At 40.0% G+C, this 13,529-nt stretch overlaps 1 protein-coding gene across 9 annotated transcripts in view; it reads right to left on the reverse strand.

Annotated features, from left to right (window-relative positions):
- Window positions 1-1,935: 1,935 nt before the first annotated feature.
- The window catches only part of WASF1 (WASP family member 1), a 177,757-nt gene continuing 166,163 nt past the window's right edge, over window positions 1,936-13,529 (reverse strand). For all 9 annotated transcript variants that reach the window (XM_037894627.2, XM_037894628.2, XM_037894626.2 and 6 more), the window contains 5 exons: window positions 13,279-13,396; window positions 12,298-12,470; window positions 10,002-10,181; window positions 6,484-7,094; window positions 1,936-2,802 (listed from right to left, as the gene is read on the reverse strand). In XM_037894627.2, the coding sequence (XP_037750555.1) occupies window positions 2,645-2,802; window positions 6,484-7,094; window positions 10,002-10,181; window positions 12,298-12,470; window positions 13,279-13,396 (1,240 nt within the window). In that variant the 3' untranslated portion in view covers window positions 1,936-2,644. The remainder of the gene's footprint in view (window positions 2,803-6,483; window positions 7,095-10,001; window positions 10,182-12,297; window positions 12,471-13,278; window positions 13,397-13,529) is intronic.

A 13,529-nucleotide genomic window follows, 5' to 3' on the forward strand; every position in this document is an offset into this window, starting at 1 on the left:
GCCTCTGGTACTGAAGAAGAGGAAGAGCCAGGTACTGCAGAATTGTCCGGGGACAAAGACGAAGAAGTTAACTGTTCCAGAACTGGGTCCTTTTCCAGGACTGATGGACCTCGATGGGATGACTGTGGAGGCTCCATGAGGGTAAGGTTCACAGTGCCTGGGCCTGCAGCAAATCAACAGTCACTGCCACAGGCCTGCTCGGTGGGCTTAGAACAACTTGAGGAGTGGGACCTCTGCAACAGAGGGGTGTCCCATGACAAGTGTCAATCCTGGTACCCCTTGTGCTCTAGGAGCAGCCCCCAATATGTGTCAGGCAATGGTGAACAGGAGGAGGACGATCCCAACCTGGATGTCGAGGAGTCCTGGGTTTCAGGAGATAAAGATGGAGCCAGTCCTGAGGGTGCGAGCAACTGGTCTGACTCGTTCAGAGGCCAAAATGAAGAAGGAACTGGCACCAATGGTGGAAATGGTACCGCAAGCACTGAGTATGCCTTTGCTGTTTCCAGTGGTGGAAGTAGTGTTGAACCCCCAAAGTGGGTGGCAGTGAGTGCCACCACATTAACAATGACAGCATCAATAGTAGTGCTGAAGAGGTTCCTGGTGCTGAGGAGGTAACTTTGGCCCAGCTCAGCCCCGCTTCCACTGTCTGTGGAAGGGAATCATTGGGATTTGGTGCTGATGGCTGGGCAAGCCCCTGAACCTGTGGGGCCAATGGGGTTATAAAAAATGCAGCCCTGGACCAAGGGAAAGATTGGAACAGAAAGGCAGAAGAGGTCCATTGCTGCCTGATATGCCACCAGAACAAAAGCAGCTGGTGCCAGTATTGCCCATATCAGTACTAGACTCAATGGATGCCCCAGGCCCAGAACCGTAGCCAATGGTATGGAGTCTCTGACTTCCCTGCGTGGTAGTGTTTGAGAGGACCTACTCCCGTGCACTGGCATTCACACCATGCCAGTCTGTGATCTTTCTGGAGGAACTAGACAAGTCCCCATGTGACCTGAAGTGGTCACGATCGGTCTTATGTGACCTTTTCCTTGACACACTCGACGGGCAGCAACTTTACTCTCTTCAGAGAGGTACCAGTTGGAGGATGCGAAGTGGCAGCGCTCTCAGAACCTGAGGGTGACCTCCACTCCAGTAGAGGCCTGGGTGCTGAAGCAGGTGCTGCTTTAGACGAAGATCTCTTGCAACTTGAGACCATTTCATGAATGATTTGCAAATTGAACACTGCTCCCTGAAGTGGGCTTTGCCTAAGCACCGCAAGCATTGGGTGTGGAGAATGCTCCCCCACACAATGGTGAGGGCATCACCAGGGAAATACTTAAACAAAAGCTAACTAACACTATACTAAGGGTACTAATTAACTATATATATAAAAAAAGTCACTAAGAAATAGAGAGGTGCAAGGTTACAAACCATACAGAGCTGACTCCAGCCACTGAAGGGGGTTGGGGCAGCACCACCTCATATAGCCAGGGGCTATGGCCATAAGATGCGAGAGCTGCCCCTCTATGGGTATTATGAGGCAAAATTCTCTGGCTCCAGTGCACTGGGTGTGCACACACCTAAGTGGAATATATGGTTGCATTTACTTGAAGAACTCTGAATTCAGTCCAAAATTGCATTGGCTTTTTGTGTATATGGATGTGGCTGACATGCAGCATAAATTAGACAGCATGAGACATGATTTTGCAATAGCATCTAGTTCTCTTTCAGTGTTGTTTCACAGGAACATGGAACATATTCATTCTGATTATTGCCCCCCCCCCCCATACGTACCATGAGTTAAATTTTCAAAAGTACCTAAGTTACTTAGAAGCTTAAGTATAATTATAAAAAAAAGACTAAGTGATTTAGGCATTTTTGAAAATCTTACCCTTCAGATCCTAAGTAATGCCAGAAAAAGGGTGATGTTATTAAAAAAGCAACAGCTAAGAACATTTACCATTTATTAAACCAAACTGTTATTTTTAACAGTTACATAAGTTACACAGCATGTTTAAGTCAGAAGATTTCACACAGAAAAAATTTAAACTTTTGTATGCAGGCAAAATAGTACCACACGATATGTACCTGGGAGGGAGGGGGAAACCTCTAAACATTCAAATAAGGCCATAATTATTTAAAAAACAACAATAAAAGCCCCCAAAGATCCTTTTTTCCTTTCATTGTGTTCAGTGCTGCTAACTTTATGTACCTTCTTAGTGTACAGATGTATATCTTGATAGCTAGGTTTTTAAAAACATTTATCAAAAATGGAATAAGGCTCATTAGTACATACAGCTGCCCTCGGAATTTCAATCTCAGTTACCTTCATTAACTTAAAATTCACAAAGTGCACAGTTAAGATATGCCAAAAAATTGAAACGGCTACTCTACCAACAGCTGCCCATGCTTAATACTTAGTGGTCTATTGGAACAAAATATGTTCTTTCAGAAAAAGAAAAGCCACTGTAAAACATTTCGTTTCAAAGATGTGCTAGTAGTTTTCTTGTAAACTGAAAAGTAGAAAAACATGGATTAATGATGTGTAGTGTAAAGAAAAAAAAATACAAAAAACACTAGAAATGACCATCAAATGTTTTCAAAGAACAATCACCACAATGGACATTAGCATTCAGTGTATATCAATGCATCTATTTTACTCCAACCAATCCACTTCATCAAACTCTGAATCATCTTCTGAATCACTGTATTCCACAGCAATGCGGCGGGACAATATAGTGGCAACATCATTCTCAATGCGCTCATGTTTAGCTTCTTGTTCACGCTGCTCTTCGACTTTGCGTAGCTGAATACCTAAATCACAAACATAACAATAATAATAATAAATTCCTTGTTCTTATGCGTAATACTTTTACCAACAGCTCTCAACTTGCTTAGCAAACAAAAACAAATTGTCTGAGAACACTGCCTGTCAGAGAGGTAACTAATACTATATTCATTTTAAGAATAGGAATTGCTGTACTAGATCAGAAGTCCATGTAGTACACTATCCTGTCTCTGAAAGTAGCTTGTAGCAAATATTTCTGAGAAATAAACCCTAAAAACCGTAACTCTGTAGTGACACCATACAATAACTATATGATTATGATCAAAACATTTCAGTATCTATGTTCCTAGATTAAATTAAACTGATTTTTAAATACAGTTTTTTCATATTTTTTTTCTCTTCATGGTTTCACTTAAGGTTGCTTGAGTACCTTAACATACTTGGATTGCCTTTATGTGTAATCTTAAATCTGAATTTCCTGGCTTGGAATGCTAGGTTTGGGAATAATTAAAACATCTCTGCTGTATTTTTTACCTTAAGTTTCACACTCTGAACCGCAACTCCCACTTAATGTAGTGTTTTGTTTGGGAATGTCCTTGTTTAAAAAATGAAATACTAAAAATGTCCATTTCCAAAGAAAACAGTGTGTGGTATTTTTCATAATTTGAAGGTGTACAGTATGAATCTTAAAAAAAAATTATACTTTTAAGGCCAGATTCAGCAGTGCAAAAGCACAGAGCGAAACAGCTGAAGTCTATTGGTGAATCTGGCAATTGCAATTGAATTTTTATATAGAAGGGTGTGTTACAGAGACCCCTCTCTCTGTGAAAGGAGAGATGAGGAAATCTGAGTCTGAGTTCCAACGTTTCTGCACTTTAAGGAACCTCAGTTCCCCCAGCAGGGCTGCCCTGGTGAATTATACATGACTGGTACCTCCCCATACTGGGGGGGGCACCAGCTAAAGGGGAGGATACGTTACCTGCCAACATGCCTCATCCCCTCCCGTCCCCACCCCCAGCCTGGAGCCACTGTACTCCCCCCTGCCCCATGTTACCTGTGTGTGTGTGCGGTGGGGGGTGTGGGGGGCTCTGTCCTCCCATTGCACCGGCTCCCGCCTCTGGCACCTTTGGCTGCCCTCCCTGGCAGCCAGGCCCGGGCGGGGAGCAGGCCAGAGCCACTCCAGGTCACTGCTCCTTCCCTGGGAGAGAGCTGGCTGGGGAGGGGTGGCAGCCGACTCCTTGCCCAGGCTCAGCTTCCATGGACAGGGGCTGACTCCAAGCATGCCAGGGAGCAGCGGGCGCTCTGGGTTGCTCAGCCACAGTCCTGGGAAGCCGACCTGGGCAGGGGGCAGCCCGCTGCCGCTACAGCCAGGTGCTCTCCCAGGCAGTTGCTGTGTTGCACTGGGCAACGTCCCAGCACGGCCAGAAGTAGCACTGTCCCCGCCCCTTATGGCTGCTGGGGGGTGTGGGTGGGGGGCACTTGACCCTGCGTGCCGCCCTTGACGAATCGCCACTGTCGGGTGTGCAGTGCAGTGGAGGCAGCAATTCCATGGGGAGCCTTTCAAACGCTGATGTCCAAGGTAGCATGTGGCCACAGACCCTTTAAAAGTAACTTCCTACCAATAAGAATTCTTGGCACACATGTCCAGTTTTCCTTATGCCACTGAGTCCTTACAAGCAACAGAATTTTTGCATGCAAAATAGCTACAGAGAAAGGGTGGTGATTGGTAGAGTTACTTCTAATGTCACAAAGGCCTCATTTAAGTTACCTGAGCTGGTGAGCTGACCGTAACTTTTATAATCATAACAATCATTAATAACTTTATTTAATTACAACCTAATTGTTTCCAAGTATATAGTATAGGCACAATAGATTTCAATGAATTTTAGCTAAAGAAATTTGAAAAGTTTGCAAGATTATTGTTAAAAGCATTTGGGACATGAAAAGACTGACAAATGTTATATGTCTTACTCAACTCGTTTTAAATTTGATTTTAATGCAAACTCATTAACTGATTCATTTCAGAAAATTCATTCTATACCCAAAGAGTAAATGTTGGGGAGGCTGAATCCCTGCTTCAACCACAAAATGGAACTCATCCTTAACTATGGTGTGCCGACTGTTAAACAATAAAGATTCTAGTAAGGAGCCGTCGAGCACTCGGTCAGTCTTCAACAGGGCAAAAGCTTAAAAATCTATTTTTACTCCATTTCCTGGCTCTTAGGCAGGTTTTAATCTGTGACACTACTCTACTTTTCACCCCCACGGTTACTTAGTTTTCTTAATAGTGTCTTCTGTAGGATTCTGTCAAAAGGTTTTAGAAACTCAAATGAATTATGCCAGTGGGTTCTCCTTATATGCTTTTTTGCTGACATGTTCAAATAATTCTAACAGATTAGAGAGGAATGATTTCCTTTTAGAGAATTCATGCTAGTTATTAGATGTAGGTGTTCTATACCTATGTTTTTAGTTGTCATTTCAATCCATTTACTGGTACTAGAGCAAAGCTAACTTGTCTGATTCCCAGGATCATCCTGACCAGTTTTTGTAAAGATATATTTATCATTTGTTACCATCCAGTTCTCTGGTATAGTGGCTTACTTCATAGAAAGATTGCATTTTTTTTAAAGCACCTCAATTCTTCATTCTGAAGTTCCTTCAGAACCCTCTGATTTATACTGTTCTGTGTCCTGTTAGTTGAGTAAAGTGGTATAAAGAGGTTAAGACAAGTGACTTTCCTTAGGTAACATGATTTGCAGCAGGGGATATAACCCAGGAGTCTATCCTCTCTCACTTCTCTGCTCTAATCTAGAAAACACTTGCTTATTGTAAACCATGTTATATCTCCAAGTACAAATTCTGCTCTGTATGTTGAAGAGTATGCAGGGAAGCCCCTCCCAGTGTACCTAAAAACATTGGAGAAGGATTCCAACTAGTGTTGAGGGCAGCACTAGAAGAGACCCTATAACCATGCACCAGCACCCCCAGTCCTAACGGTTCATGGTTAGACCACCAGTGCACATGTTGTAATGTGAAGAATGTGCAAGATAGGAGAGCATCAGTAAGGTACATCCCCCATCCCTTTTGTTCTCCTGCCTTTTGTTGGCAAGATGGTTCTGAGACCCACTGGTCCACTAGGCAGCTCAGAGTTACAAAACAAAACCAAACCCTTACTGATTTAATCTTTTAAAAAAACTGCTGAATATTGTCCTTACATTGTTATTGCACTGCAGTAATGTGCGTGAGGAATACTTACATAAAAACAGGATTAAAACCCATATGCCAGTCTGTCTGCTCTGCTCTTAGCTAATAACTGTTGTGAAAAATATTCTTGACAACATTTTTGCTTTCCACACAATTTGGAACAAATGTATCAAGAGATACTCTTCAAATAATTAGAAATGAAAAGATAATCTCCATAGATCATCTAGTAACATATACATTTCCTTAGCTAACTTTTATGGAGAACTGGTTTTTGCATTCTAAACTACACTCCTGATAGGTGCAATTATGAGTTGAACAAAATCTGTCTACTTGGCAAGCTGCAGAATACAAATATTGTGCAGAATACAAAGCACACCAGATTTAAGATACTCTTGTCAAATCTTTTTTCCAGAGGTCTAAATTATTCCATCTGTTAAAAGTACATTCGTTTTATTAAACTGCTGAGACCAACTTCTGTTGTTCTTTTAGTGGCCAAAGGTTACCTTTTCGTATTGCTTCCAGTAGAACGCTTCTGGCATCGCTGATTACAGGTAGAGTTGATGGATGGCGTTTGGGTTCAGGAGCAGGAATCACTTGGGATGGTGGAGATGGAGGCATTACTGGAGCATGAGGGCCAGAAACAATGGTTGTGGGAGGGTGAGAGAGGGTGGCAACTGAGACAGGAGATGAGGGTCGAATGCCAGGGGGAGGCAATGGAGGAGGTGGTGGGGGTGGAGGAAGTCCTTGCACTTCAGCTTGTGGAACTGGCTGAACTGGTACCGTTTCACATACTTGGGCAGCTCTAGTGACTGGAGGAGAGGGCTGTGCTAGAGGTGGTGCAATTGGAGGAGGAGCTGGATGAAGAACTCCAGGAGCAATCTGGAGAGGAGCTGGTGGAGGTGGCACTGCTGGCGCTTGCAAAACAGCGGCTGGAGGTGGTGGTGGTGGAGGCATGGGTGGGGGAGGGGTGGAAGTCATTGCAGCTCTCAATGAAGAAGTTGACAAAGCAGATGGAAGAGGAGGAGGAGGAGGGGGAGGTGTGGGGCTCACAAACACTGGTGTCCTGCCTGTTGCTGGTGACTGAGGACGATTTTCTATCAAACCTGTGGTGGAGCTGAAATACACAATAGTAGGACAAGTTATTAAAACCACAAAGTGGAAAAACTGGCTAATATAATTATATTTACATTTTTTTTTGCTTGTTAATATTTAAGATCAGTAATTAGGGTTATAAATAAGCTAAATGTACGCATGTGACAACTGCATGTCTACTGTAGATCCCCATGAAATCAAATTTACCAAATCTAAAGGCTAGTTTTTAATTGTTTGGGTAGAACATACATCAGCCTTTTCCTTGCTAGCCTATACATATACTCAGGCAAATAGCTGAGTTTATTTCTCTTATCTAAGGTTTCCTACAGTAAGTAAGATTTTCCCTACACATAGTAGTAAATCCAGAGATTTATTCAAAGTATGAGGACAAGCTCGTAGAATGTGGCAGTCTTGATTAATTCCCTTTATTCTAAAGTGGGGCTGTCAATTGCCGTTAACTCAAAACAAATTAACCCGATTAAAAAATTAATCACGATTAACTGCAATTTGAATTGCCCTATTAAATAATAAAATATCAATTTAAATTTATTACAAATATTTTTGGAAGTTTGTCTACATTTTCAAATATATTGATTTGAATTACAACACAGAATACAAAGTGTACAGTGCTCACTTTATATTATTATTTTTATTACAAATATTTGCACTGTAAAACGATAAACAAAAGAAATAGAAAAGAAATTCACCTCATAAAAGTACTGTAGTGCAACCACTTTATCATGAAAGTGCAACTTACAAATGTAGATTTTTTTTTTGGTTACCTAACTGCACTCAAAACCAAAACAATGTAAAACTTTAGTGCCTACAAGTCCACTCAGTCCTACTTCCTGTTTAGTCAATCGCTAAGACAAAAGTTTGTTTACATTTCCAGGAGGTAATGCTGCCTGCTTCTTACTTACAGTGTCACCTGAAAGTGAGAACAAGTGTTCGCATGGCACTTTTGTAGCTGGACTTGCAAGGTATTTATGTGCCAGATATGCTAAACATTCATATGCCCTTTCATGCTTTGACCACCATTCCAGAGGACATGCTTCCATTCTGATGATGCTCGTTAAAAAAAAAATGTGTTAATTAAATTTGTGACTGAACTCCTTGGGAGAGAATTGTATGTCTCCTGCTCTCTGGTTTTACTCACATTCTGCCTTATATTTTGTGTTATGGCAGTCTCAGATGAAGACCTAGCACATGTTGCTCAATTTTAAAACACTTTCACTGCAGATTTCACAAAACACAAAGAAGGTACCAATGTGAGATTTCTAAAGATAGCTATAGCACTCAACTCATGGTTTAAGAACCTGAAGTGCCTTCCAAAATTTGAGTGGGACAAGGTGTGGAACATGCAGAAACTACAGAACTGGAACCACCTTGTGTTGGTGGCATCTGACTCAGATGATGAAAATGAACATGTGTCATCAGCAAGTTTATTGTTTTTACAGTGCAATTATTTGTAATAAAAATAATATAAAATCAGCAATGTACACTTTGTATTCTGTGTTATAACTGAAATCAATATATTTGAAAATGTAGAAAACACCCAAAAATATTTAAATAAATGTTTTTTATTATTAAGAGTACAATTAAAACTGTATTTATTGCAGTTATTTTTTAAATCTCACAATTAATTACCATTATTTTTTTTAATCGTTTGAAAGCCCTATTCTAAAGGGACTATTTTTACAGAATGATTACCTAGATAAACTGACTTTGAAACTGAGATATGGGTTTAAGTTCATTGACAGGTCCAGTGGTACCGTACAAGATTAGTCATGCATAGCTATATACACATAAGACACTCCTGTCTAATTCAGTGTAGGACCCTTTTCAGTCCTCAAAGAGAAAAGAGATGACTGTAAATGTTATTTTTTAAAGTATAAACTGCTAGAGGAATTTCTCAATCAGAATACCCAGGTAGGAAAATTTAACACTCATAACAAGAAAATGTTAACCCAATAAAAGAGACATATTTCTGTGTATAGCCCTGGGATAGTGGAAATACTTTCATTTGGACAGAGATTAAACTATTTTGCTGACATAACAACATACTCTAGATCGACTCTTGTATATTCCAGATAAAGATAAGGGGAACCCTATAAAAATATAATCCATAAAGTATGACTTTGCTTGGATATGAAGTTACATGGAAAAATACTGTCAGGATGATTGGTTTAGATGGTATCCCAATATTCCACCCAGTGTTAGAAAGGCATAAAGAGAAACGATGTCTGTAATTTAATCTATTTTGTAGACTATTGTCTACGTCAGTGGTTTTCAAACTTATTTGATCGCACTCCCCTTTCTTTGTGTCTCTAGTTTACACGCCCCCTCACCACACATGAACATATACAGATTTAAAAAAAAAAAATCAGCGTGCAACTCTGACTAAGAACTAAAACCAGTAAACCATTGATTCAAACAGAGCCAACGATCCATTGTAATAAGAGCAAAAGCAATTGCTGTGGGCAAAGTGCGACTGTGGTGGAAGCTTACAATTCAATGTGCAGACTGCATTGTAGCAAATGGAATAACGTACAGATAGTAATGAATGACGTAGTACAATGCTATGCAAGCTTAACAGAAATCTGTCAAAATGCACAGCGCCATCTGAGAACCTGATATGTCTGGAGGAATCAGATTTGCTAGTTACTCGTTGCTGTGGGTAAAATACATGCAGTACATTTTTTTCCCCCCTAAAGCATCTCATGCCCCCCAGAATACATTGCACGCCCCCTTCCCAGGGCAGCCCTCCACCCAGTCTGAGAACCTCTGGTCTATGTTGCTCTCTGGGCTGAAATCAAGTCCAATAAGGATGCTGCTTGCTTCTTCAAAGCATAGTCTTGTGTATTTGGACCTTTTTCAGAGATGTACGTCAGTTTATTGTTGGAAAGTTGTTCCAAACTTGACTCCTTACCTAATACAAGGAGGTATGGGTTTCACATCTCCTGCTCCATGCATTGGTGGAGGGGGTGGTGGCTCATGTGGTCTGACCAGCACTCGCTCCTCAGCTCTGCTCAGAAGTTCAGTCATCTGACTATAGGGTAATGCAGAAAGGGAGTAGGATCCATCCATATGATCCACATATGGCTGAGGCCTAAGAAAAAACAAAGGCAATTTTCCACTTCAAAATTGTCTTGCTGATGATCACAGACAAAATCATTCATTACTCAGCTCAGCTACTATATTATACTTCAGTTTGATCTCTGAATTAAATTCTCTCTCTGCACAAGAGATGCCAATCGAACTGTGGTTTTTAATTTTTTTTCTTTTCCCTTTCTGCCCTACTGCTTCTAGCAATTCAAACGTTAAAACAATTTTTCATTGGTAAACCCATACCATTCCTATAGTATGTGTGTGTGATGCTAGTGTTTATTGTTCAGACTTTACTGAATTAAACAAACATAACAGTGTTATTAGAAACAGGTTTACAGTATGAAACAGTCATGTACCTGTGCGGTTTGTGATTCACAATCTTTTCATATGCAAACATTCTTTTACTACTTTTCTAAATTGTATAGCCATACATCATATGTTGTAGTACTTCTAACAGTTTTATAAAACATTTGTCAAGGCATTACTGTGTTTGACTGTCTTGTGGACACACAACTTACAGGTAGAGTTCCACTGATCTCCTCCCAAACACAATGTTGCAAGCTAATATACTTCACCAAGATAACTTAAAGTGTACTATAATGTAGTAGCAGTAAAATGAAGATAACTCATCAACAGCTTAAAATACTTCAGTCTCCTGTTAAAATCAACCTTTGTTTATGTCTTAAAGATCTGATCCAACACCAATTAAGAAATGTTTACAGATGTAACTGTTTAATTAAAATGTTGATAAAGATCACAATTTCTCTGAAGTCAGAGGAAAAGTGTTTGCAGAACACTTTCTAACTGCTGGTGGTTCTACTGTAGGTTTCTGGATAGTGCTCATGACTGTAATGTCTAAGCACAGTATTCATAGAATCATAGATTATCAGGGTTGGAAGGGACCTCAGGAGGTCATCTAGTCCAACCCCCTGCTCAAAGCAGGACCAATCCCCAACTAAATCATCCCAGCCAGGGCTTTCTCAAGCCTGACCTTAAAAACCTAGATTGTCACTGTTGATCCTTGGGGCTCTGAGTTTTCAAGTGGTTCTGCAATCACTTTGCTGTGGAATCTGGCATATGCCTGCATGAGGGGTGTGGCAGGGAGGGTGATGTACTCATTATGGGCAGCTAACACAGTGAAATACACCTATAGGGGTTTTTTTCCACAGAAGAGCTGCACTTTAAGGAGGGTTTCATCATAACCTGAGTTGTAAATTACAAATTGAAATGCACTTGAAACCATTTTTGACTTTTCATTCTACATCACTATAAGTCGAGTTCTCACTAGGTCAGAGTTCTCAAGAGGCAGGTTTTTTATTTCAGACACAACATCCTGGATCCTACAGTCTGCAGCAGGCAACAACTATTAATAGGGCTACCAGATAATCTTAAAAATTGTCTTATTTAAAATGCTGAACAAAAAACAAGCCCCCCCCTGCCAAAAAAACCCTATTTCTTTTTAATTTTCAAGATTAATATTATTTGAGAGTCAGCTCTCTTTCATAGAACAGTTCCTCAGTTGGTTACATGCTTTTGGTTTTGCACAAACACCACAGGTATGTCACCAGAAATGCTACTGTCAGCCACCCGCAAAAGTATATTATGAAAAGAGAATTTAGCACGTTAAGGTTTGCAGAAACTTCAATCAAATTCTAGATTCAATCAAGAGTAAATAAGTTCAGTGGTCTCATCCAAGTGGATAATTTGTTCACATCACAAAACCACCACATAATACTGGCAGTTTCTGCTCAAGTAAATCAGAAGACTAGAATAACAGGGGTGGTTGTAGTTCAGGACTGAAATACAGTGACAGATCTGTGTGCAAGCCTGCACCAGTATATTAGACTGATAAATGAGTAACAATGACACACACCTCCACATCCCCCATAGCAATGAATTCCAGAGATATAAATTATTCTTTAAAATGACAAGGTAATAAACCATTTAAAACACCTGGGTGAAAGAACTTCAAAATTCTCTTTTGGTAGAGATAATTCTGTTATCACCACTGCATTCTGAGTACTGCACCCCATATACAGTCATTTACATCATAAATATATTTAGCCAAGGATAAGGTGAATGTCTCGAAATAAAGGAAGGAAAGAAACAAAAGAAACCTTGAGTCAAAATGTGAGGCTGGGCCATTAGCAACTTCAATGTGCTTATGTAAGAGATTAGCATCATCCTCAGCAAGCTCTGGACCTTGGGCTAACTTCTGCCACTCTCGCCGTCTGTCATGAGGCGCCCTGGGCACTTTTTCCGGTTCATGAGGGCGATCTAGATTCTTCTGCTGTAAGAGTTATGCAAATAAAACTGACAGTCTTTAAAAAGAGGAATGCTTTTAAAATCAGTTACAAAACAGAGAGAGAGAGATCTTGATTCTAGCGCAAGAAAAAAAAATTATTCAAACCAGAACAGGAAATGAAGGCCTAACAGAGGGAGACACTTCAGTTTATATGATACTTACTTAGTTAAAGAATAACCAACTGATGGTATTAAGTTCATTCAAAATCTAAAAAACTGGCTTGCAATATGTCTTAAATGAGATTCTGAATGTGTCTCTCACATTTGCATTCTACAAGATACCATACTTACGCTATGAAATATGTAGGATATAAACAGCAAAAACCAAGCGTGTAGCAGTGCTTCCCTTCAGTTTTTTATTCTTTCTTTTCAATTAAAATGTTCCCTTTCTACCATATTAACGCTAATTTATAGTAAACATTTCTCAAAAAGGTTCCAAACAACTTTCTCTATAAAACGGTTGGGAATTCATATTTTAAAAGAAGACTCCAGAGACATCCTTGGATTCTTGTTGTATGTCAGTTAGAGATTTTTTACTGTTGTGAGGAAATCATAACATTTGGTAAACCTGCTGTTAACTATGGTGAGACAGCATTAAAACCCTGGGCTCTTTTAATGGTGTCTTATTGCAAGGAAAAATGGATAGAATTGAATGACATTGAGCCAGTTTCAATATGCTTGAAAATATTCTATTTGTCTATATAAAGAACTGAACTTTTTAAATTGCAGAACCACTGAAGTATCATATGTGCAAGCAAACATAACCCACAGCTATTTAGCTTGGAACATAATACCTTCTGCTTTCTCTTTTCCTTTCTCTTGTCCTCGGTGTCCTGCAACATCTTTTCTTTCCATAGATCAAAGAAATATGAAGGATTGGTGTAAAACTTCAAACCTTCTTTTCCATCATCTCTGAGGTAAAATTATCAAGATAGAACATACTGTTTATTTGGTAGCGCATGGGACTAAATGCTGAGGCAATGTAAAGACAGCTTATTCAGGTAACTGCAGCCATCATTTTAAAACACAATATTCAGGGTTTTTG

Source organism: Chelonia mydas, chromosome 3 (genome assembly GCF_015237465.2).
Source record: "Chelonia mydas isolate rCheMyd1 chromosome 3, rCheMyd1.pri.v2, whole genome shotgun sequence".
NCBI classification, from domain to species: Eukaryota; Metazoa; Chordata; order Testudines; family Cheloniidae; genus Chelonia; species Chelonia mydas.